The 26,323-nt window shown below is 40.1% G+C and overlaps 1 protein-coding gene across 1 annotated transcript in view; it reads left to right on the forward strand.

The window, feature by feature from the left end:
* Positions 1-26,323, forward strand: part of LOC136875874 (meiosis 1 arrest protein) — a 147,754-nt gene that overhangs the window by 82,717 nt on the left and 38,714 nt on the right. The window contains exon 6 of the mRNA XM_067149496.2: positions 16,614-16,762. Coding sequence (XP_067005597.2) covers positions 16,614-16,762 — 149 coding nt within the window. The remainder of the gene's footprint in view (positions 1-16,613; positions 16,763-26,323) is intronic.

Consider the following 26,323-nt stretch of genomic DNA (forward strand, 5'->3'; position numbering starts at 1 on the left):
GTAACTGGAAGGATACTCGTTGCCTAGAACTTGACGATCTTGCGCTTGAATTTTCAAACCTTCCATTTCTCGTCGCTGTATCGTTAGTAGCTGCGCTCTTGTTTTCTTTATTCTTCGATAGGTGTCAGGGTTGGTAGGATCCTCCTTATATAGCTGTCTTAAGCATTTATAGTAGAATTCTGTCGTGTGGTTTAAGTGCCTTCTCCTCTCAGCACTGTATGACTTCAATAGCCAGATTGTGCGAGGTTTAGCGTATGAAATCCACCACTCAAGAGTATCTCTATACCGAGGTATGTATGTTTTCCATTTTTTCCATTCAGCGAAAATCTTTCTTTTAAGTCCATGTTCTTCAAAATAGATTCATTTAACCTCCAAATTCCTTGTCCGCGTCTAGGTCCCCACTCAGGTTGTCGGATCTTACAGATAAACGCACAATGGTTTGAAAATTCCACTGGGCAGACATCTGTTTCCCTCACGTGTTCTTTCAATCCCCCGCTGACATATATTCTATCTAGACGAGAAGCGCCACCTGGGTAATAATACGTATATCCAGCTGACCTCTGTTGCTTCACTTCCCAAGTATCTTTTAGACGTAGCCCTCTTATTAAATTAGATAGCGCGGGACATCCCTGGAACTGTCCTGTTTGGTCTTTGGGTGATAATACTGCGTTAAAATCACCTCCAAGGATCATATTGTCTCTCTGTCTGTAAATAAGTGGAAGGATGTCTGTGGTATAGAACAGCCGTCTTTGCGTCCTTGCTTGTGAGCCGGATGGGGCATAGATGTTTACAATTAGTAAGTCCCGAATACGTATGCTGATACCTCGAGAATTCGGCAGGAGCGCTGTGTCCGAGTAGGGTATATTGTCCTTAATGTATATGGCTATACCGCGTTTGTGCTCGTTAACATTAATAATTTTATCGTATCCAGGAATGGGAGCAAGATCTTCGGTTGCCACTTCTTGCAACATAACGATATCCACGTCCTGGTCACGAATAACCTGTTTAAGGAGCGACTGTTTACTTGCAGTTTGAATACAATTTATATATAGTGTCATCAATGTGTATGTTAACAGCATAATCGTGAATATATACATGTTTCTTCTCCTAATAAATTCAACGAGGATGGGGGGAGGGACTCTATCGTCTATCTCCTACTCTACTCCCCTGTAGCCGCGGGTCTCTGCTGTTGTATGGCTTCTGTGTCTATGGGGTCTATGTGTTTTTACCTTTGTTTTGCTTTTCGAAAGTGCAACTTCTTGGGTTGATATTTCTTTTGTCTTCAAGCTGTCTTGATTCCCTGACCTCGTCTCTTCTATTTCCATAATATTCGAGGTTTCCGCTTCGATCTCATCAGCCCATTGCATGCTATTAGTCGTAGTGTCTAGAATAACGCTCTTGTTCAGTGGTTGAATACCCATGTCCCTCTCTCCTGGTTTCTCTAGTGTCCTAGCATTTATTGTATTCTCCGCTTCCGTGTTGACAAGTGTGTTTACAAGTTCCTGCTCGTGGTTGTGTATGAGAGCAAGTTCTGTTCCGACATGACCTTCATTCTTGTGTTGACTACTATCGGATGTTTGTTGTTGCTCTTGTTCGTCTTGTGCTGATAGCTGTATTTGTTGCGGTGTGGATATGTCGTCTGGTGAGGCTGCCTGGCTGACTTGTGTTGGCGATAAGGCATTGGAATGAGTAAGTGACTCATCAACTGCGTGTTGGTCTGCATCCTGTGTTTGTACTGGGGCAGGTTTGTCCGTGGGAGGTATGCTTGTGGGTATAGTATCCACCTCTAACACAGCGGGTGAATTAGTGTGATGTTCCCTTTCCGCAACGATATCACTGAGTAACCTTGGCCCTGTTTTGTTGTCGTTCCCACCTCGCCGTATAGGGCAATCTTGTCTAAAGTGATCCGTAGCGTTGCAGTAAAAGCAAGATTTAGGTTGCCCTTCATATATTACCTGCACTTTATATCCCTCTATGGCCACGATGGGTGGTATGGCAGTTTTAAGTTCTATTCGCATAGCTCTGATACCACTGTAAATGTTATAGATGTAAGTTGAAGACCATCTTTCATTTCTAATTTCCCTGACTTTCCCATTCTTGTTAAAGAATGACATTATTTTCTCGTTCGGCATTTCTATTGGTAGGTTCATTATTCGGACCAACTTACTATCATCATCTGCACATGTAATAACAACATCAGAGAAGGAACCATTAAATTTTCGAACCTGTGATTTTCCGTTTGTAGTGAGTAATATCTTCTCCATCAGTAGTTTGCTGGTTAGCTTGATGTAAACAGCGGTTTCCAGATTATCGAGTTGAATGGCTTCCAGTTGATCCACGGTAAGTTTTAAGGTTTGCTGAATCCACTCATGAATTTCTGCTGGCCCTGATTTATTTGTCTTGTCGGTAAATGCACATTTTATTGTATTTCGCCTAATGCTATTGGTTGCCATTGTCACTGTACTGTACTTTACTGAAAAATATTAACGCACCAACTTCACACGCAAGGAAGGCAGATTTCAGCGAACCGCTCTCTGCCACAGCTCACACCGGACTGAGCTGAGCTTTGCCGCAATGTCAGTTGATTCGTCGAGGGCGATGGAAAATGATATAAAATTTGCTGCCTTCTCCATTGATTGCTGTTCTATATCAACGGCCATATCGTCTATTCTGCGAGCCACAGTTTGTGGAGAAAGAGAGATTTTATCAAATTTCTCAACTAGCTCTATAGGACAAATACATGCCGCCGCATCCATTGGGCACTCCTTGATTACATTCCCTTCCGAGAAGGGTTTCCCAACTTTGGCAATTCGCGGCGAACATTTGTAGCTTGTTCGTAAAATGGGTCCACCAACCTCGCTCTCCTCAATCATCTGTCAGACAAAAATACGGCAAGTCACAATTTTAGTATTTTTCAGATAATTCAATCATTTCTTCATTCCCGTTTGCAAACAAGCATTTAAAAATTAAAACAATAATATTTACAGAACAGCGCTGCTTGAAATTTTCTTTCAATTCTTCCAACTTCGATTGGCGACTGGCGTCTGTCAAATCACCGTAATCATCCCTGTGGTTGGCACTGTAGTGCCGTTCCAAATTGTGCTTTTTTAAAACACATTAATCTCGGTGGCACACTAAAAATTTGGCATGCCCTTTATAAGCTGTACAGAAAAATAAAATTTCCCATTCTGCTTTGAAGGCTGCTGCTTCACCACTCTTTTCTTTTGTGTGTGTGTGTGTGTGTGTGTGTGCGTGCGTGCGTGCGTGCGTGCGTGCGTGCGTGCGTGCGTGCGTGCGTGTGCGTGTGCGTGTGCGTGTGCGTGTGTGTGTGTGTGTGTGTGATATATGTTCAGTCATGACAACTGCGAAACTGATTTAGTTATTTAGTTACACGCTGTTAACAAAGCGCATTGTACTAGACTACAGTGACACTACACTATATGTATAGAGTCACTGTAGACTAGACTACGACTGATAGATCGACTGCTCTCTTCGGCGCGGCGGGCAGACCGCTCGCTCAGCCGGCCAAGCTTCTCCCACCACTACCTTCCCCAAAGCGCTCGGAGCACTGGCTTGGAGCGCGGCCAGAGCGCTAGCGCTCGGGGAGCGCTGTTTGGATGGCCCTGATCTACACACACGAAGATGAATTTATTGGCATTCCTCTTTGATTGGGGGAAGGGTCCTACGTAGTTGATGTAAAGACGTTTCATGGGGCGCGACGCTTGATGGGAGGACAGAAGACCTAGCTTGGTGGACATGGTAGGTTTACTTAGCCTACAAGCTTTTACTAATTCACAAATTTCGCCGTCCATACCTTTCCAAATGAACATTTCTCTGATCTTTTCTCGAGTTTAAAAATGCCTAAATGCCCCCCTAATGGGGTCTCATGATAGTACTTGAAGATCATGGGCACGAGAATAGCTGGAACCACAACTTTCATCTTCTTATCATGCCTCGACGGGCAACATAAAACACCATTCCTCAATACATAAGGGACGACATGTTCCCCAGAAGAAAGGGTTTCCATGATCGGAGCCAGCGTCGGATCTTCACGTTGATATTTTTCAATATCCCTAAAGAGCATTGGAGCATCAGTTAGAATAGCATTAATCTCAGGTAGTATGGACTCGGTAGGTGAAGAACTATCCACCTGTTCAGGGGTCTCTACATCATTGGCGAACATACGGCTTAGTCCATCTGTCACAACATCTTCTGTTCCTCTTATATGCCTGACATCAAATTGGAAGGCAGAAATTCTGATGGCCCAGCGGGCTATGCGACCAGTACGACGCGGCCTAGCTAAGACCCAACTTAAGGCTTGGTTATCCGTTTCCAAGTCGAACTTGACATGTTCCAGATAGAGGCGGAACTTTTCTAGAGCAAACAAGACAGCTAAACCCTCAAGTTCATAGATGGAATACTTGGCTTCTTGAGCCGATAAAGTCCTAGACGCATAGGTGATGGGTTGCCTCCCTAGTTCAGTCTCTTGAAGGAGGACTGCAGCCACCGCCGCCGCCGACGCGTCGGTTTGGACGATGAATTTCTTCGAGAAATCCGGCATAGCAAGAACAGGGGCATTACAAAGGGCTAATTTCAGGTCTTCAAAAGCGGCTTGTTGAGAAGGCCCCCACTCAAATTTGACGCCTTTCCTACGAAGTAAGTTCAAGGGCGCCGCTCTATTAGCAAAGTTAGGAATAAATTTCCTGAAGAAGTTCACCATGCCTATGAACCTGGCAATACATTTGATGTCCTTGGGAGGTTTGAAATCACGGATGGCCTGTGTTCTAGAATGATCTACAGCGACACCATCGGGCGACACAATATGCCCTAGAAATGACATGGAAGGCTTAGCGAAGGAACCTTGGACAACTTCACCGTTAATCCTGCCTTACAAGGGCGACTCAGGACCTCTTTCAGATGATCTATAAGTTCTTCATAGGTCTCAGAAAATACGACGACATCATCAAGATAATGGTATAAATACTCAAATTTGATGTCGGAGAAGACCCTGTCTAGCAGTCTCGTAAGCACAGCTGCTCCTGTGGGGAGCACGAAAGGCACACGGTTGTATTTGTACAAGTTCCAATCCATGGCAAACGCTGTCAGATGTTTAGATTCTTCAGCCAGAGGTATCTGGTTATAAGCCTGATTGAGGTCTAAGATGGTGAAGAACTTAGCTTTCCGAAACCACGAAAAACAAGAATGAAGGTCGGGAAGGGGCACAGATTGTAACACCACCTTCCGATTGAGAGCCCTGTATTCAATCACAGGCCTGAAGCCACCTTGGGGTTTTGGGACTAGAAAAATAGGCAAAGAATACGCCGACTTAGAGGGTCGAATAATACCATCTTTCAACATTTGATCTATGACTTTCTTCAAAGTCTTCATTTTAGGTGGAGATAGCCTATAAGGTGGAAACGGACTGGAATCGAATCTGTAACCTCAATCTTGTATCCAATGAGGTCAGTAACACCAAGAGTATCAGAAAAAACTTCTGGAAACGACTGATACAACTTGCGAATACTATCAGCCTGCTCCTCAGGTAGATGTCTAAGGTCTAACAACATCTCATCCTGGGTAGGCGAAACAGATGAACATGATACAGAACTACATGATAACAAGGGGATTTTGAAACTACTAGCAAACTTGAAAGTGCACGACTTGCTCTGAATGTCGAGCACTAGACCGGTGTGAGACATGAAATCAGCTCCCAATATAATGGGGCAAGACAAGTGCTTAGCCACAAACAGTTTAACTTTCCAAGTAAATTTAGAAATACGAATTTTGGCATACAGGAAGCTTAAAATTTCTAATGGAGAGGAGTTTGCCGAAACGCATTGAACCAAAGACGAACAATAATCAGGAAGTTGGAGTACCACTCGTCCGACATAATGGAACACACACTGCCAGAATCTAAAAGAGCAGTTACAGGCTCATTATTTAATTCAATTTTGAGAAATGGGACCGGTGCGGGAGTATCCGCCGCAATCCTAAGACATTCCTTGGGACCTTCAAATGATAAATTAGAGGACTGAGTTTTCTCTGAGATTCGGTCGGATTTAACCGGGGCTGAGCCTGACGAAGGTGGGTGCGCCGACTCAGCCGATGCCACTAGTCACTTTTGATTATTGGTGATGTTGGAATGTACACCAGAAGTTGAGCAGGAGGAGGTGCTATTAGAATTCGGGCAATTCTTGGCAATATGGGAAAAAGAGCCGCATTTAAAACAGCCTTGGGATGACCCTGCTCCATTCCTGGTCCCATTGGGTTTAATCAAGGGGCACTTGTTCCGAAGATGGTCAGGTGACCCACAAGCATAACATTTGCTGGGTGTTCTGGTTCGGCGAGGTGGAGGCCGAAAATTACTAGAAGATGGAGGGGGTTCTTTCGCGACACGTAGTGTGTCGGCATATCTAACCCCTTCGGCTGAGACAGCCATGGCTTCCAACTCGGCAAAAGTTCGCGGACGCGACATAAAACACAAGTATGACCTGTAAGATGGGGAAATTCCTTCCACAATAGCCTGTACAATCTGATCTTCAGGGAAGTGAAGAGCAAACACCCTAGTATAGAATTTAATATCTTGGATGAAGTCGGCAAGGTTTTCATCCAGACGCTGTACACGGTAATAGTACTTCTGAATTAGTGTTGATCTAGCTCGAGCCGGAATAAAATTAGCTAACAGATGGGCGTGGAAGTCTTTTATGGATGATTGTTCAGCAATTGCCCTAACTATCTTGTCTGAAAGGACACCAATGGAATAAGGGTAAATAATTTGAAGGATTTGACACAGAGAAAGAGAAAAAACAAGAGCATGATCCTGAAACTCAACGAAAAATCTTAGAAAGGCAATGACATCATTGGTGGAATTCGCGGAGAACTTAGAAATACCTCTGAGCAACGTTGCTAAAGGATGGGGCAAACTGCTGAAGCCAAGTGACATAGTAGGTAGAGGCCTAAGTGGCGAAGAAGCAGATTCAGAAGGTGCATTATTCAATGAGGTACGACGTTCAGATTCGTTGTCTAATGGGGCAGAGGTTTGTTGAGCTCTTACAGATTTCCTATTTTCTTCTCCTTTAGAAGAGTCTTCCTCGCCAACTTCGTTTACCAGAGTGGGTTGGTCGGTTTTGGGGGGTACTGCTCCAGTTAACAATAGGGTAACCTTAATGGACAGTTTAGAAAGGTTTTCGAGAAGAGCACTAGCCTCCTTCCCTTGAAAGTCATTCAACTTTTGAGACAACAGATCATTAACTCTATTAGAAAAATGGTACAATCTGGCCTGTACTCTTTTGAGTTGATTTGGGGATGGATCCCCTCCTTCAAAAAAACTAACTACGGATGCTAGCTCAGTAGTATTGTCAGTGATCGTGGAGAGAGAGTCGTCAATCTCTTTCTCTCCCAAAGTTGGGGTGGTAATCGGCAAATCAAGGGAATCTTTAAGTTTAGAGGTATCGGCCACAACTATGCCTCCAGATTGAACATTTCTAATAGCTAATTCATAGATTAATTCCTCCTTGCGCAAATAGCCGGGATGGAGGACATCGCGAGGGCCGGGCATGATGACAGACACTTTACAAATTTAGAAGAATCGAAAAATTCCAGCGACGGAGAAAATTGTTAGAGTTCGAATCAAAAGCACAGTTTAGCTGTCAAAAGGGGCTAAATTGAGACCCATTCAACCATGCTCTGCTACCACTTGTTACGGAGTTATCCGTGGAAGGCAGAGGTGAAAGAAGGTGCGGGCTGGAATGGGTCTAACTACAAGTCCGAAAGATGAATTAAAATTTCAATAAAGGTTATATTTTCAAAACTAAACAATGGTGACATAGAATTTTGAGCATACAACAAATAACAACAAGTTAAATCAGGTACACAATCAAGAAGTCCAAGATTAGATAAAAATTTAACCAGTTTGCACTAGGGGAAATAACAAAATCAGGTACCAGAGTAGTTTTACAAGGAAAGCCCAAGTTTCGGGTTCCTTAAAAGTTCTGGGGTCCGAGCCCCAATCTGACCATCTTTGAGCTTTAGCCCAACAATACCAAGTTACAGAATTACATTTCAAAGGGCAGAAAACCTCCTTCATTACAGGGAGCGTTAGCTCCAAAGACACATATTGGGCCTCCTAGAGGCACATCTATCACCTCAGAAAGAGCTAAACCGCTCTCAATTTCTCACGCCTGTTAAAGGCAACAACAAACTTTCCTCTAAACTGCCTCTCAAGGCACAATTATAAATACACAGGGGTATCTAGTACCCAACCTACGAGGCCTGAATAGCAAATTAAAGGTTAATTAAATGGCCCAAACACAAAGATGAATGGAGGCAAGTACTTGTACTCCTACACAAAAGCTTGTTAAAACCTATGTGGCGCTAGACGGATAATACAGGGGTTAATCCCAATCTATGGAGGTGACTAGTCTGCAAAATAAATTTAACACTTTAAGAAGGAAGAGAAAAACGGTTACGAAAACGTAGTCACCTTGAATTCCAAAAATGAAGGGGAGCTTGAGAGCGTAAAGCACTCTCTATCCCCGAATTACAGTTAAAGAAATTGTAGTTTTTACATAGAGTGAAAAGGGAGTTACATTTTAAAGAGATGGGTTACATATTAAAGGTTTCGAACCTTCCCCGAGAGTTAAACTGCTGAGCTAGCAAGAAAAGATGTTAAATGGCCATTACCTTGTTGAAGATCTGTTGCCCGAAGAAAGAGGCGCTTCCCGCCCCCTGCTACATATCCACACGCTAAGCTAGATGTTATTGAAGTGGCCCGGATACAAGAAAATCAGCAGTTTTTATACCCTCGCGGAAAATTCGAGACCTTTCATGAATGATTAAGACCCACCCACAAAAGTTTATTGGCTAACAGCAAAAGTTATACACAAATCGATGAAGAAACACCTTATTGGTGGGAAATTAATTACAGAAATTTAGGATTGGTTAAATTCAAAACAGGCAGAAAGAAAGCTTAATATTGCCAACCCTCAAATGAAAGAACAAAATTTAGTGAAGACAAAACTTATGAATACAACATTTCTCCAAGAAAGTTCATTCCTTCGCACCAGAGTGCATTATCATAGTTTTTTAGTAGAGACATCTGTTAGAGAATGTCCATACTTCTTGATCAACAAAAGCAATTCAAAAACACCCAGTGACATCTTCTGATAAACAGTTGAGTTGATTTCGTTTTTAAAGTTCAGAGTTTCTCCTGTAGAGGAGTTTCAATTGGCCGAAGATTTGAACTTGCGTCGTAGAGGTGTACCGCCCGGTACAAATAGAATAAAAACAATATAACACTATATTTTGTTTAGCCCAAAATTTAAAGAAATATTACACTCACTGGCAAAAAAAGGGAAACACTACGCATTACAGACAAAATTTAATATAAGTCCATTTGAAACCTTGTATAAATTAAATGTTGGTGACATTACAACAATATGGCAATGTATCATGAGTTTATTAGCCCATTTGAGACGTTTCAGCACAATAATTGTGACAATCACAACACCAGTACAGCTGTTTCCTGCCTTTTGACAAGAATAACCACAAACAGCTATCTTGAAGTTTATTGGTGTGAATTCTCATGCCGCATACTTTTGTGGACATTATGGCTTGTCTACAACAGTTAGTCTCACTTCTAAGTCAGATCATAATGACTCTTTCACCTGAAAAAGCAGCAAGAACCGTAGCATTAGTAGAGGATGGGCGCAGTGTATGATGTGTAGCAGACATTATAGGCACGTCTTGTTTTAACGTGCACAGAACTGTAAAAGGTAGAGAGAGGACAATATCTACACCAGGATGTCCAGCTCTAGTCATAGAAGCACTACTGAGCATGATGATCGCTTTCTTGTAATGAAGGTTCTTTACGATCGACACACAACAGCTGTGGGGGCCGGAAATCATTTGCAGCAAGTACGGGGCACGAACATCAGCTAAAGGACAGTAAGAAGGAGGTTGTATGAAGCAGATTTAAAGTCCAAGAGGCCCGCCACAGGACGTCTACTTACACGTGAGCACCACGCCTCTCGGATGTAATTCGCCACTGCCTGTTGAAACTGGACTGTGGAGCAGTAGAGTTCAGTGCTGTTCACGGATGAATCCAGATTCTGTTTGAGGGCACCAGATGGAAGGGAGAGAGTATGAAGAAGGTCCAGAGAATGTTATCAACCCTATAATAATCTCTGCAAGGACACTGTTCAGTAGATCTGTGATGGTCTGGGCTGGGATTGCCACTGATGAACGTACGGAGCTCATGTTCGTTGAGAATGGAAGTCTGACAGTCCACCGATACATCAAGGAGATTTTAGTGGATCATGTAGTGCCTTTTGCACCTGCCATCGGCGAGAACTTTATCCTAATGCATGACAATGCTTGCCCACACATTGCCGTTTGTATACGTGAGTATCTGGATGAAGTCGGAATTGAGTGAATGGTGTGGCCAGCTTGTTGTCCCAACCTAAACCCTGTAGCACATTCTGGGATGGGAGACATGCTAGGAGTTGTTCCTTTGACATACTGGCTTAACTTCGGGCTGTGCTCCAGGCAGAATGGGAGCTCATATCACAAGAGAACATTCAAATTGAATCCTGAGCATTCCTGATTGAATCACAGCTATAGCTGCAGCTAGAGGTGGTAATACCTGTTACTGAGGCAATGGAAATGTGGCATTATAATTGAAGGGACATTTGTGTAATTATCTCCAACTGTGACATTTTACTATGTGAGGAATTTAAAATGTATCATTTAACAATGCGCCATGAAATGCAAGACAGCTATTGGCTGTAATTGGTTGCTTGATATACATTTAAAATCCTGATTGGTCGACATGGTGTAATTTCTACTGCTTTTATTTTGTGACACCGCCTTGTGATCGTCAGCTGTTTGAGTGTTTATGTTGGCGTGCCTCTCTGTGCCCAGTGAGTTGGCATATGGTCGTCATCCAAAATGGGCGAATGTTCAGGTAGTGGTGGTGATTATTGTTTTAAGAGGAAGTACAACTAGGCAACCATCCTCTATATAACACTAATCAGAGAGAAAAAATTGAAGGGGTCCGACACTTCGAAAAGTGAAGTTATCGGCCAAAGGAAGACAAGGGCCACGAAGGGCATGAAAATGAAAGACTCCCTAGGCCTCCATACGTAATACCGTTGGGGTCTGAAAAGGACAAGAGTTGACCAAGGGAGGTCAGATAGGATAGACGAAAGTGAGGAGCCTGGCACAAGTGGAAGCAATGCCAGGACTCAGCTGAGGGTCCCGTGGTCGCCACCCCACGCTCCAAAGTTCAGAGCTCCTGAGGTCCCTTTTAGTTGCCTCTTACGACAGGCAGGGGATACCGTGGGTGTTATTCTACTGCCCCCACCAGCTCCCGGCTTAGTCACTATGGCTAGCCAGAACAATCTATATCCACCTTAAGGAAGCTGTGATATGGCTTAAGGCCCTCAAGTTAATAAGTGTGATATTTTACATTTTTTATTTGGTATCTAAACCTATTTATTCTCTAAAACTGCACATGATGTTAATCAGCGTGTTTGATTTTACTCCTTCTCTGTGTTTTCTACTTGGAAGGATTGTATATATTAGTAGTGTGCATAAAATGGATCATTCTTGAACTGCAACATCGGTAAGTGATTATCTACTATTATTTTTACGAAGGCCAGTATTCTACTGTTACTGTTTTTTGGCATGCTTGGCAACATGGAATTCAAAATGTCGGACATCCTCTTTAAGTTACTGACACAGTTGTGCACATACGTTGTTCCTAATCTCGTTATAAAATAAATCTTAAAATGTACAGTTCATCGTGTGAAATAATATTTGAAGAAATTCAATTGGGTTTCGAGCGATATTCTCAGCTGATATGATGTATGTGTTTTAGATGTTTAAATCATCATCATCATCATCATCATTGTACAGTTCCGGTTTCCCAGGTACTCTTAATGAGCCTCTTCCACTTCTTCCTGTCCATATACAACTTGTCATGGAGAACACTGTCCATCCTCTGGCAACTAGATCAACCTTGATTGGTTTTTAGGTCTTCCTGAAGGTCTTTTCCCCTCTACCTTTTTTTAAAAATTTATTCTGGCTGTTCTTGTAGGCTCCATCTTCATCACACCACCATAGTCTGGATGTGCTGATTCTGTCTAATAGGGATGTCTTTATTCTGGCTTCTTTCCTCACCTCCTCATTTCTTAACTTGTCCATCTTGGTCTTCTAGATGGTGGATCTAAGAAATTTCATCTCTGATGCTTGCAGTCTTGATGAATCTCTCTTTTTGTGAGGGTGCACGCTTCAATACCATAGGTCAATACTGGTATGAAATAGCTATTAAATATCATCAGTTTGGCCAGTCTTGGAATCACGTCATCCCATAACAGTGTTCTTACTTGTTGATAGAATTCAAATCCCTTTTGCACTCTGTTTGTAATTTCCTTTCTGACCAAATTATCATTGGAAATTACACTTCCAAGGTAAGGAAAACCATCCACACACTCTAGCTGGTGGTTTCCTAGTTTTACACTTGCTGGACACCCTTCTCTCTTGACTGCCATCACCACTGTCTTAGTCTCACTGATGTTGAGGTTATATTCCTGGAACTGGGATTTCCATATGTTGAGTCTGGTCTGTACTTCCTCTTCTGTTTCACCCCAAATCATGATATCATCAGCAAAGGCCACTGCATTCAGTTCACCTAACTTTCCCTTGAAGTTCTTCATTATATTGTCCATATAACGGTGATGAACAGTAGAGGGGACAGTGCACTTCCTTGCTGAACTCCACTTTTGGTCTCAAAAAATGATGATCGACCTTCCCCAATTTGTACACAGCTAGTATAGTCTTTGTACAACATCTGAATTTTCCTTACCAGTCCTTCAGGCACATTTCTTTTCCCCAGGAACTCCCAGATCTTATTTCTTATAACACTATCATAGGCTTTTTTTATATCCAGGAATACAATGACCAGGCTCTTGCCTTTCTCTCAACACTTTTCCATCAGCATGCGGGTGCTAAAAATTAGATCCGTTGTTGATCTGTTACTTCTGAATCCATATTGCTCCTCCTCTAACTGTGGTTCAATGATGGTTCTCAATCTCCTTTCTATGATCTTTTCTAGAATTTTTAGCCCATGAGACAGCAGTGTTATTCCTCAATAGCTGGTGGGTTTCCGTCTGCTGCCTTTCTTAAACAGGGGGATTATAACGCCCTTGCTCCAAACTGCAGGTATTTAGTTGTCTGTCCATGCGGCATTTAGTACTCCGTGCAGCCATTGTATACGCTGGATGCCTGCTGCCTTTATCATGTCCACATTCACGTCATCTGCACCTGAAGATTTTCCTTTAGGCATAGATTTTGAGGCTGTCTCAGTTTCTGTCCATGTGATGGGAGATTCCTCATTGTAGGCTTGGATTTCCGGTTCTGTATTTTGTTCTTGAACTGGTCTATTCAGTAGGTGGTCGAAATGGTTCTTCAGGATTTCTCTTATGTCACTTTCTGTCCTAACCAGATTTCCATTTTCATCTTCAAGTGCCTTTATGGTATTCATTGGCTTCCTTTTACCCCTGATAGCACTATACAGTAGTTTCTAATTGCCTCTGCTGTATTTTCTACAGAATATTGAAGGTGCTATTATCCTTTGGGGCTTCATTCTCTTTAGCATAATGGGTTTATTTAGTTTCTCGTAACTTTTATTTCTTATTTTGGTGTTGCATCATCTTATAATGGTTATGCTATTGTTGGGTCAAGATGATGTGTATTGATAAGATAAGATTTGGTATGCGTTGCGTCTACGAGTTGGTCATTGTCTTTTGGAAGGCATTATGGACTAGACGCTTGAGTTGTGTTGATGTCAAGTCTTTGTTAGATTATGACTGTGGTTACTAGTACCTCATATTAAATAACATTTTTGGGGTATTTAAGCAATGTGATCTCTACCATATTTGTGTGTTTTATTTGTGATGTGATTTTGCAGAAATTTATTATTGTGTGTGTATGGCGTGTTTAGGCATGTTGCGAACTTGTCAATTTTTATTTTTCCTCTTTTGCCTTCTGTCATTCATGGTGTTTTGAATTTGTGCTTGGGACGATGCACCTTCCCTATTGGTTATTTTCTTAATTTTCTTTTGTAGGACCTCCTCTAAAAATAAGGAGTTGTATTTATTACGCACTTCAATCTTCTATTAGAAAATTTAGTGTACTAAAAGGGGGTATCCAGTTTTTTTTTTTTTTTAGTTTAAAAAAAATCGTAGTTGTTGAGAGCTCTCAACTGGTATAGTCATATGACCATCGTTTTTTGTTTTGTTTTTGTTTTTTTAAGAACTACAGTTCATGTGTAAAATTTTAAAATGTATTATATGGAATTCTGATTGAGTCATTAAGTACCATTATTTAAACTTTGGTGATTGGTACCCAAGATGTACGTTTTAACTATAATTTTGGAAGATCCCTTCTTTTACATGTTTCAGTGTTTGAATTCATTTCTTTTAATTCTTTTATTAATTTAGTTTAATTTCATTGTTTTTTATTTTATGACATTTTTAATGGGTGTTACTCTCTTTCTTAAAAATATTCTTTATTCATTAAATTTTGTGGTTCATACTATGTAGGCCTATGGTTTTTCATGGTATTTCTCATGAATTGTTCTATCCTTTTGTCCTGGATCCACCCACTGTTGAGGTTCTTTAACCTTGGTTTTTTCCAGATTCCATCGCTTCCCAGTCCTGTGACTTGTGTTTTGATCGAGGCCTGCCCTAAGTAGTTGGCATGATTTTGCGCAGGGATGGCCTCTGGTCTCTCTTGTGGTAGTGCTTGCAGTTGAAACTGAGTATTTGCGGTGTTGTCCTGTCAGTTGTTTTCATCGTTTTTGTGTTTGATTGTTGGTACGTCAGGGAAATGTGTTGAAAACATGTGGGCAAATGGACTGCATACGAAACTGTCATGAGCTCCAGGTTTCACTATTTTCAAATTTGCATTGGTGGACTGTTGTGATTGTCACCATCAACAATCTTTATTAATTATTGCGCTGAAACTTCTCAAATAGAGTAATTAACTTATGATACATTGCCATTTTGTAGTAATTTCATAATATTTTATTTTTAATAATAAAAATATTATTTGCTTTACGCCACACTAACTACTTTTACCGTTTTTGGAGGCGCCGAGGTGCCGGAATTTAGTCCTGCAGGAGTTCTTTTACGTGCCAGTAAATCTACCAACACGAAGCTGTCATATTTGAGCATCTTCAAATACCACCGGACTGAGCCAAGATCGAACCTGACAAGTTGGGGTCAGAAGAATTTTATTTTTGTCAGGCTCATGGCTAAATGGTTAGCATGCTGGCCTTTGGTCACAGGGGTCCCGAGTTCGAATCCTGGCTGGGTTAGGAATTTTAACCATTCCCTAGGCACGGGAACTGGGTGTATGTGCCATCTTCATTTATCATTTCACGCTCATCAAGATGTGCAGGTCGCCTATGGGAGTCAAATCAAAAGACCTGCTCCAGGCCTCTCCGGAGGCCACACGCCATTATTATTATTTGATTTTTACCATGTTTCAAATAGACTAACATTAAATTTTGTCTGAAATAAGTTGTGATTTTTTTTTTGCCAGTGAATGTACATCATAATTCACCATATCAATGAATAAACAAACATTAGTGAAATATTTTGATGATGTTGAATGAGAATGCCTTAAATAAAGAATATCTTCAAGTTTTATCTTTTTCTTTTTTTTTTCTTTTCTTCCTTAAATGATTAAACGCTACTTTATACAACGGGTTCTCATCTGTATTTTTTTCATTTAAAATTGATTCAAAGTGATTTTATGAGTAAGATAAATATCTAAACTTTCTAAAACATTAAATAATTTTCCCTTTTTGGTCGATGTATTAATTCGATGTTATTAGAAGTGTCTGTAAATTTATAATTCTTTTCAACCATATGCTCTCCCATTGCTGAATATCTTTTATGATTGACTGCATTAACATGTTCTTTGTACCCTATAGCCAAACTTCTTCCAGACTGTCCTATGTATCGCTACCTACATGTTTGGCATGTCAATTTGTAAATTCCTGACTTATTAAATATACATTTATTCTCAATTTCATTTGAATTGAAAATTATCTTATTAGTATTATTATCAGTTCTGTGTGTGATATTAATGTTCCTTTTTCTGAAAATTTTAGCCTGTTGATAAGAGTGCGTATTTCAAAAAGTTAGAACTGCAAATTTTTTTGAAGACCACAGTGTACATAGATGTGTCCTTGTCCTTATGTGTATTCTTCTTTGTCCATGTCTTCTCTTTCTGTTGCTCCCTCTTCAGTGCTGAATTGTCATTATGGTTATTTTGTTATGTTTTACCTTTCATGTTGATATCTTTCTGTATTTAACACTTCTCTGATCCTTTCGTTCACTTACAAATGAGTAGATAATCAAATAAATATCTGTATAGTGTATGAAGTTTTACTAAATCATTCAATATTTATAGCTACTGAAAAAATCTCTAACTTGCACCAAACTGTATAACTAAACATCCACTGAAATAAGTATAATAATCAGAAAAATATGAGTTATTTTAAGGAATCCTAGGAATATTTATATTCTAATTTCTGCTTACAGCAAATGATTTACCGATCTACAAATTGGATGTGATTGGTCGACTGTCAGCTTTTGGCTTGTGTGAGTCATTAATATTTGGACAACCACATAGATTAGTACCAACGCAATGCTGGAGACTGGAGTGGACAGAACAGCTCACAAATCAGCAAGTAAGTACAAATCCCATATTATGCTAAAATATCTTTGGAAATTACTATTCTTATTCAAGAGTGTAATGTTATTGTTACGCCCCACTAACTAGTTTTATGGTTTACGAAGATGCCGAGGTGCTGGAATTTAGTCCCGCAGGAGTTCTTTTACGTGCCAGTAAATCTACCGACACAAGGCTGATGTATTTGAGCACCTTCAAATACCATCAGACTGAGCCAGGATCAAACCTGCCAATTTTGGGTCAGAAGGCCAGCACCTCAACCGTCTGAGCCACTCAGCCAGGCTTAGAGATTCTAGGATTTCTCGTTTAAAGCGTTTCACTAGGCTGAATGGCTCAGACGATTGTGGTGCTGGCTTTCTTATTCCAACTTGCTGGGCTAGGTTCAATCCTGGCTCAGTCTGGTGGTGTTTGAAGGTGCTCAAATATGCCAGCATCACGTCGGTAAATTTACTGGTACGTAAAAAAACTCCTGTGGGACAAAATGCCAGTACTTCGGCATCTCCGAAAACTGATCAAACCTGCCAAGGGTCAGAAGGCCAGCGCCTCAACTATCTGAGCCACTCAGCCTAGCATGGTGCTTTTTTATTTTAATGTTGATTACTCTGAATTCTCTGAGATAACATTCCCACACTCACATTGTTTGAATTTACAATGAATTACAGCACCAATGTTTGCACATTAAGATTCAGGTTAAGAAATGATCTTATTTTTGTCAGTTTCATTGGAGCCTTTACAGTTGCTACTAGAACTTCTTACTGTGCATAGTTACTAGAAAAGTCTAGCTGTCAGTGCATATGTTCTGTTAGGTTGAAAAATATCTTTGAAGGTTTGATGAAGTTTATCCCAACACCTTCCACTCTGCACAGTTTTCTGTGAATCTTGTGCAAGGCTGAGGTAATTCTGGAAAGTGCTGCATGTGTACAATAGAAGATAAACAAAGTAAAATTGATGCAGCAGTAAAAGCCATTACAGCTGCGAATGTTACACTGAAAAGTCGAGGAGTATTTTCAGGTACCAGTACCATGATCGACCTTTACAGAGTGAGATAAACTGCACAAACTCCAAACACATGTCCCGGACAATGAAGAAGAGAAAATCAGCATCACGTCGGTAAATTTACTGGTACGTAAAAAAAACTGGTATCCTCAGAGCAGCACACTAGGGGTAACCACTTCAAATGATATACAGTATATTTTCAGAGGATACCTTACCAGGGTCGGAATAAAGGAGAGACGATTTATTCAGAATCTTTCAGGTGTCAAATTTGCAAGCTTAAGGTTCTTCTTGAAGAAGTTTGCTAATGTTCTCTCCGTTTGGCGGTCAGAGAATATCAATAGAGCTTGTGATGAGGTCAGCTTAGGGTCCATGCTCGGAACGGTCAGCTGTTGATTGTGCTCTGTATTTTAATTGTGATAAAGTAGAAATTTTGTAGTAAAACTGTGTAATTTTGTGTCTGAGTGATCATTTAGTGTAACCGATATTGTGTGTTTGATGTATGTAGAAGTAATCAAGATTAGTGATCATCATCGTCATATCATCATCAATGTCCCACTCCAGTCGCCCGGGTGTGGTTAACAAGCCTCCTCCACTCCTTTCTTGAGTAATTCTTAAAAGAAAGAAATTTCATTATAATTGATCCGTATTGAACTGTGATTACAATAGAGTTAAAGTAATGTATTATTAAGGTCCACCTTTTCAATACAAACTGTACAGAGTTTAAATTACATATATGTTCAGGGACTAGTTTCGACCTAACAGTAGGTCATCATCAGCCTATAGCAAATCAAATACATAAGTATCGAAGAAATTAAACAATGTAAAGACACATAAGGTCTCAAAATTGTACACACCATGTGAGAAACTGAGATAAGATTTGAGAGACGTGTTGCACTATGTTAAAAAGTAGCTCTATGATAGAGATTCATAAAAAGTCCAGTGCGCAGTACAACATTAAAGAAGTTGTTAAAGATAGAAAGCAGCATCTCTTATGAGCCAGCCTATATTGAATTCCATAACCAGCAATTTTAGGATTACTTTTACAACTTTTTAAATGTTATATGGCACACTGGACTTTTTTATGAATCTCTATTTTTAACATAGTGTAGCACATCTCTCGATTCTTAAGCCTCCATGCGCAACAATCACCTTCCTTCAAGTTCAAAAAAACAGAATAGCCTTTCTAGCATCCATGTGTTATTACATTTATGAATATCTTAAGTAATCAACGTGACTTCGGCTCAGTGGTTCTTCGAATAGATAACAGCATCTTTAAGGAGCCAGCATATATTGAATTCCTTGACCCACAACGTAAGGATTTCTTTAACAGCTTCTTTAATGTTGTACGGCGCACTGGACTCTCTATGAATCTCTATCATAGAGCTATTTTTTAACATAGTGCAGCATGTCTCTCAAATCTTATCTCAGTTTCTCACATGGTATGTACAATTTTGAGACCTTATGTGTCTTTACATTGTTTAATTTCTTCGATACTTATGTATTTGATTTGCTTTAGGCTGATGATGACCCCACTGTTAGGTCACAAACTAGTCCCTGAACATATATGTAATTTAAACTCTGAACAGTTTGTATTGAAGAGGTGGACCTTAATAATACATTATTTTAACTCTACTGAGTAATTCTTGTCTGGCACATCCATGTTGTGGGGGTGGGTATCCTCCACATCAATTGACCGGTGTGAAGGAGAGCTATGTTCAGGCAGGGACCCAGTCTCACGCAGTATAACATGGAACCCATGCCCAGGGTTAAGTGTGAAGACCTTAACAGCATCATAGGCAGAGAAGGAGACCTTCAAAGTGGCGAAGATGGTGGATGAGGCAACCCATCCTCTCTGGGTAAAATTAGAAGAGGAAATCACTGTTTTTTTGTTGTTGTTGTTTAAGTATCTATATAGACAGTTATATAGACAGTTTGTTACACAGAGTTGTACCTTCTGCAGTTTTTATATTCGTAGAGGTATTTTGTATAGACTACATAGCACTTAATGATCTGTAGCAACTGTAAAGAAAGTGATAATTTCTCGATATAAATAAAGATCTTTGTATTGTTGGTGATTATTGCTTCACTTCATATTCAAATATAACACTGTTGGCATAAGGTAAAGTAAATATTAATAATCCAGTTCCTATATCCCGATGTTTATGCCCAGCATAGTTTTGAGAGAAGTTCTTGAGAAATTTTTTAGACATCTTTTCCCTCTCCAGCAATTAAGGACAGTTTTAGTTTCCGGCATACATAGTAAGAAAATAATAATAATAATACCTATCTGATGGCAAGGAAAGCTTATGAAACTGTGAAGCATCTTTTGTGACATATGTTCAATTATTTTTCTAATAACCAAGAAAATGTTTAGGCCTCCAATTTCTTACATCAAGGTAAGAATAGTTCTTAGCTTTTTAAACTCTGTAGGCACCATTCCAAGATGAGCCATTGCAGACCTTAACAGTGTGATGAATTTTCCTACTTTCATATGCTTTAAAACCCTCACTGAAATTGTATCAGGGCCAGAAAATGTACCGTATCTACATGCATACCAGAAAGAGCTCTGTTCACATCATCCTCCAACACCAGCATATTAGGAATGCTATTGCTAGTTTATAAAGAGTAGTCCAAATATGACATATCATTACCATCCCTAAGTAATTCTGAGAAGTATCTTTCGACGTCATTTAAAGGTACTGGACAGTTAGGATGTGATTCATTATTCGTTATACGTAATACACCTTTTTTTCCTTGTTATTATAATAATTATACTGTGCAATGTCGTATGCATATTTCTGTCTTTTTCTCTCTTTAGAGCTTTTGAGAGTGAGTGAAACCATGATCACCGATTTCTTTCTTGTTAAAATATTTCACTGCCAGGTGTTGTAGCCTGGATAGAGCATCCACAGAAGAGCAAAGAAAGGAGCATGCTCTGGTGTTTAGTCTGTTATTACTTATTACTTTCTGTATCCTAGCCTCCTATGGTTTCATTAAATCAATAGAACCACTCAATTGCACGGCAGTTGTAATAGCAGCAGTAGTGATGATAGCAGTACTAGTTAGGGTATTAACTATATCAGCAAAGTCATCATTAACATTATCTGTAACCATATAATGTATAATTGGTATCTGTCTGTGCTCTTCTGGATGAGCCTTACTAATATATATTTACTGTTTAATGAACTGTTTTGCATCCAAAGAATTTTGACAGCAGTTATTAGCAGACTTTACATGAGTCACCAAATAGAATTATTTTAATGTACAACACTAAAAACCCTTTAAAAACAATATTTCAATAGGAGGAATAAACTAGCTGCTTTAAATTGTATATAAAATGATCTAAAGTGAAGCATAGTAACCAATATAAATAACATTATATGCAATATGGTTAGTATCACAAGCAAACACACAAATTAAATCAAAATCCACTTTAATGTAAACAGCATATTAAGATCAAACACAGAAACAACATAGAAATCGCTAAAGCAGGAGAAACATCATGAAATAAGATATACACATGGGGAGCCTCTAATCATGTCACCGTAATGAATCATGGCCTTCTACCATTATACATTATTTTATCATCGTTGATTTTTCATTTTTTCTATAAAGAATGGCTAAGGAATGCAGGGCTTGTGGGTGTGAGTGGGCATTATTGAATATGAGGAAAGAGTTGGAGATTTTGAGGGATATGATTAGGATTTTCATGGAGGACAGGAATGAAGGCAGGTCTACCTCAAACAACATACAGGGTAAGGTGGGAGTACAAGAGGAATGGGCAGGAAAGAGGGAAGTTGTAGAAGACAGGTGGGCTAATGTAAGTGGAAGGAAGTTGAGGGCCAAGGATCCTATTCTAGGGCAGAATTCAGGACAGGTATCGTCAGTATGTTTCACTGCAGGTAGGACAGCAGAGGGAAGATGATGAACAGGGAGCTGTTGCAGAGGAGGGGAGAGGTAGAGGAAAATGTAGAGTAGGGGATAGGAAAAGAGAGGTGGAACAGGATCATAAGAGGGAGAAAGGGGTTCTTCATCTGTCAGGAAAAATAGGGCAGACCGGACAGGAGGGGATCAAATGAGGTGGGTGGGGTTGATGTTCTGCTCCTGGGAGACTCCACTGTTAGGCATGTGGGAAAAGTGTATGGACAAAAAGGAACCGGGGTAGAGTGTTATCCAGGAAGTAGGTCAAGGCAGATGTGGAGTAAAACAGAAGGGAATGAAGAGGGTAAGGAAAAGGTGGTAGTTTTTCACATTGGTACCAACAGTGTAAGGTTAACAGGTGTAGAGTTGGAGAGTTTGAGGGATATAATTAGGATTTTCACGGAGAACAGGAATGAAGGCAGGTCTACCTCAAACAACCTACAGGGTAAGGTGGGAGTACAAGAGGAATGGGCAGGAAAGAGGGAAGTTGTAGAAGACAGGTGGGCTAATGTAAGTAGAAGGAAGTTGACTTGTAATGTGTGGGATCTGGTTCATGCAGCAAGGGAAGATTTTAAGGGAGAGGAGATTGTTATCAGTGGAATACTGTATAGAAAGGATACTGATTGAAAGGTGAGTGGGACTTAAGGGAGAGGAGATTGTTATCAGTGGAATACTGTATAGAAAGGATACTGATTGAAAGGTGAGTGGGACTTAAATGAGTGGGTATGTGGGAAACTAGGAGTGAGATTTGTACGAAGCATGTTTTTTAAGTAAGTACTACAGTGGAACCTCGATTATCCATTCCCAGAAACAACATTTTCTTGGATTATTCATTCAAATTATATGGTCCCGCAAACATCCTTATTAAATCAGGTTGTAAAATTTCCACGTTATGTGTTCCTTGAAGAAATGATTTCCCAGATCAACCGTCCAGAAATTTCAGTCTCATCAATGCTAAATCCTCGATCTAGCATTTTCATATCAATGAATTTTGACGTTAGCATCCCGTTATTGCAATAATTAGAGCAAGTACTGTACTGGGAAAGAGATCGGCGGTGAACTTGCTTAAGGGACCATCTTAGCATTGCATTCAGCTGGTATTATTTTGGGAATCCTTTATGAAGCAGAGTGATCACAACAGTTGGAAGGATACAGAGCGTATTTCGACAGCTCTACTTGAAGACGGAATGAGTTTCGGCAAATGTTTGTACTTGTAAAACATCTACATTATGTCCAGGGTTAGATGTTTATTTTTGACTTTTTTTTCTATGTTATTGCGAAACAGTTTTTTTTGCACTTACCACAGGGCACTGTATAATATAGTCACTGAGCTTTCAGACAGGAATTGAAATTGATCCTTCCTTACATGAATCTAGTATTTTAATATGATCGGATACGATTACGTTCTCGAGACCAGAAGAACAGAAGGGATGTTACACTTTACATATATAGAGCCATTACTGTTTTAGCCCTCATATAAGACGGAGATTTTTATGTTTACTTTTTAATGTTAAAATGTCTTTATTAACACAGCATTTGTTTCATTTGTGCAGCATAACATTTAAAAAGTTTGTATCATTTCCCACTCGCTCTGGCTTGTGCAGCGAGCGCGCTTTCCATCTGAGCTTTATGTCCCGAATAAACCAAAATTTTTGGAGTTTTGATGGGTTTTTTTCTCTTTCCAATCTGCTTGTGATTAGTGACGGGCAGAATTGAATATTTAATGCATTGGAGAACTTTTGAGAATCAATATTTATATTCAAAACCATATTCTTAAGTTCAACATAACTTTTAAAAGTCGATGTAGGCATAATTTATGCGGTACAAGGTTTCCAGAAACTTAACTACAAACAGTATACCGGTGACCAAATTACAATGGAAAATTTAAAAAAAAAAGGGATTTTGTCATCATGTTGGGCGCTTTTGTATCTGATGTGCTTTATTTGATTAGATTAGAGAATTAAAAACTACTTGTGATCGATAGTTGTTCGGCTTCACATTATGTATTACATATTTTGATGAGCTTGGTTGATCAAAGTCGCTGACATAAAAGAAGTTTTCACGAGAAACTGAAGAAGTTTCCCCGGTAAAAGTGAATGTAAAATTTGGAGATTTGTAACTCATGTACTGGTAATTAATATTTGAAGCCGTCTGCATGATCTAGCTTGCATACCTCTCACCCGTAGGCCCCGGGTTCGTTGCCTGGCCACGTCGAGCATTTTTACCTAGGTCCATCTGCTTAGGTGATTACCGTTAGGCTTCGGCCACAGTGCAAGTGGCGAGCAGAGCGTTGTGTTGTGTGGCGGCGTAGATGAAACTAAAATCTCCGTTAGGAAATGCATGTGGCCATAGTACCAGTGGCACATCATTTTGGAGGGGAAGTTGGTTCAAAGACAACACTACCTGTCGCTAGCCACTCACTCCTGTTTGAGATTTCAGCTGTGCCGTTTGCAATGACTGTTAGTGAATACACAAGAGAAAAGATGAAAGTGCTAATTTCTGAAGTTCAAACCCAAACTTTTCTATGGAACGACAGAGACAAGAGAACTTCAAAAACCTAATAGTGACAAGGGAGGCCTGGAAAGAGATTGGAACAATTTTAAATAAACCAGATAAATTCCGTTTAAAATCAAACACGGTTATGGACATAAACAATATTGCCTTTAATACATATTATTATTATTATTATTATTATTATTATTATTATTATTATTATTATTATTATTATTATTATTATTATTTAGTTAATATTATTATCCTTTGTAATATATTGCCAAGATGAAAACTTGTGTTCGGCATTACATCTGACTTTTATGGGTCTCTGGAAGTTGGTGACTTGCTTCTGTAGTCGTGCCTTAAGTTTTAGTAAGTAGTCAAAAGTTTGAATGGACATACAAGTATATTTGAAAAAATCTTAAATCAATTCAGTTCTCCATATAAATGATGAAATTCCCCATGCATTTCACGTTATTTATTTACTGGATGATCACAAAATTCTCTCCTGGTCCTACATCGAATTCTTCAGTTTAGGTAAAATATTTCTAAAAGCAGAGACAAACGAGAAAACTGAAACTGTCATTATCTAATCATCACGTGTAGGGGAGACGCCGGTTACTGACTCTCGCTAAATGTCCACACAGATGCTCTCTCCTCCCCACTCTTCAGCTTTTCGATAGCGGCAACGCTGCTTGCCTTCTGCACTGTGGGCGAAGCCTTAATTAAGGAGCTATCTTAAGGTGAGGTAACAATCCCGGTCTAGAGAGCCAAGAATAATGGCCGAGAGGATTCGTTACACTGACCATGCGTCATGCCGTAATATGCAGACCTTCGGGTTGAGCAGTGGGTCACTTGGTAGGCCAAGGCCCATTAATAATAAGGCACCATAATTATAATTATACGCATTTAATTATTGTGATGTCTAGCCAAATTGTTGATGGCTTTAATTCATTTCCAGATTTTCCGTTTTCCCGTATCTTACGCTTTTTTCCCCCTGGGGTCCCCCCCCAAAAACGGAGAATCGAGGTTCCACTATTTTTAAATATGGCCACTGCAGTGCATGCATGCTCAGTACGTACATTAGTAGGCTAGCCACAAATGGCATTATGGAAGCATTTATGTTTGTTTGTTCATATTGAAAATTCTTCTGACACTTAACGGTCTCACTGAGTGTGAAGTATGCTCTGTGATTCATCTTCTAAATGCAAAAGACGTCAAAGCTGTTAAATTCATCAGCAAATTAGTGGAGTGTATGGAGAACACACTATGAACAAAGGAATGGTAAGAAAATGGGTTAGAGCATTTAAAGAAGGCGACCGCCTGTCATTACTGAAACCAAACCAAACCCCATGGCACTACAGCCCTTGAAGGGCCTTGGTCTATCAAGCGACCGCTGCTCAGCCTGAAGGCCTGCAGATTTCGAGGTGTCGTGTGGTCGGCACGACAGTTCCTCTCGGCCGTTATTCTTGGTTTTCTAGACCGGGGCCGCTCTCTCACCGTCAGATAGCTCCTCAATTCTAATCACGTAGGCTGAGTGGACCTGGAACCAGCCCTCAGGTCCAGGTAAAAATCCCTGACCTGGCCGGGAATCGAACCCGGGGCCTCCAGATAAGAGGCAGGTATACTACCCCTACACCACAGGGCTGGCGTCATTACTGAAGACTTGGTACAAAAAGTTGATGCAGAGGTTTGAGAAAACAGATGCTTTATGATTTTGTGATCAAGTTATGAGTTGCTTGAAATGTCAAGGAGTGTTCTTTATGAAATAGTGTAAGGACGCTTAGATTATCAGAACTTGTGCTCACGCTGGGTAGCGCGGATGCTGACAGAGGTGCACAAAACCAAGTGTGTAGGCAGTGCTCTGACTTTCCTTGAATGGTGCAATAATGGTGGTGATGCATTCCTAAGCCAAATTGTCACCCGCACCAAAACATGGGTGGCTTATGTTACATTGGAATCAAAACACTCAACATCACCAAAGAAAGTGAAGTGCAGGCAAACAATTTTACCTTGGAAACTCATGTGCACTGTGTTTTGTGGATTTTTTGCCCTAGGGTGACACAACAAATGCCAAGACTTATTGTGAGACCTAACGTAAACTCTGTTGTGCAGTCCAAAACATACGGTGTGGCATACTCACAAGGGG

The sequence above is a fragment of the Anabrus simplex genome, chromosome 6 (genome assembly GCF_040414725.1).
Source record: "Anabrus simplex isolate iqAnaSimp1 chromosome 6, ASM4041472v1, whole genome shotgun sequence".
In the NCBI taxonomy this organism is placed as follows: domain Eukaryota; kingdom Metazoa; phylum Arthropoda; class Insecta; order Orthoptera; family Tettigoniidae; genus Anabrus; species Anabrus simplex.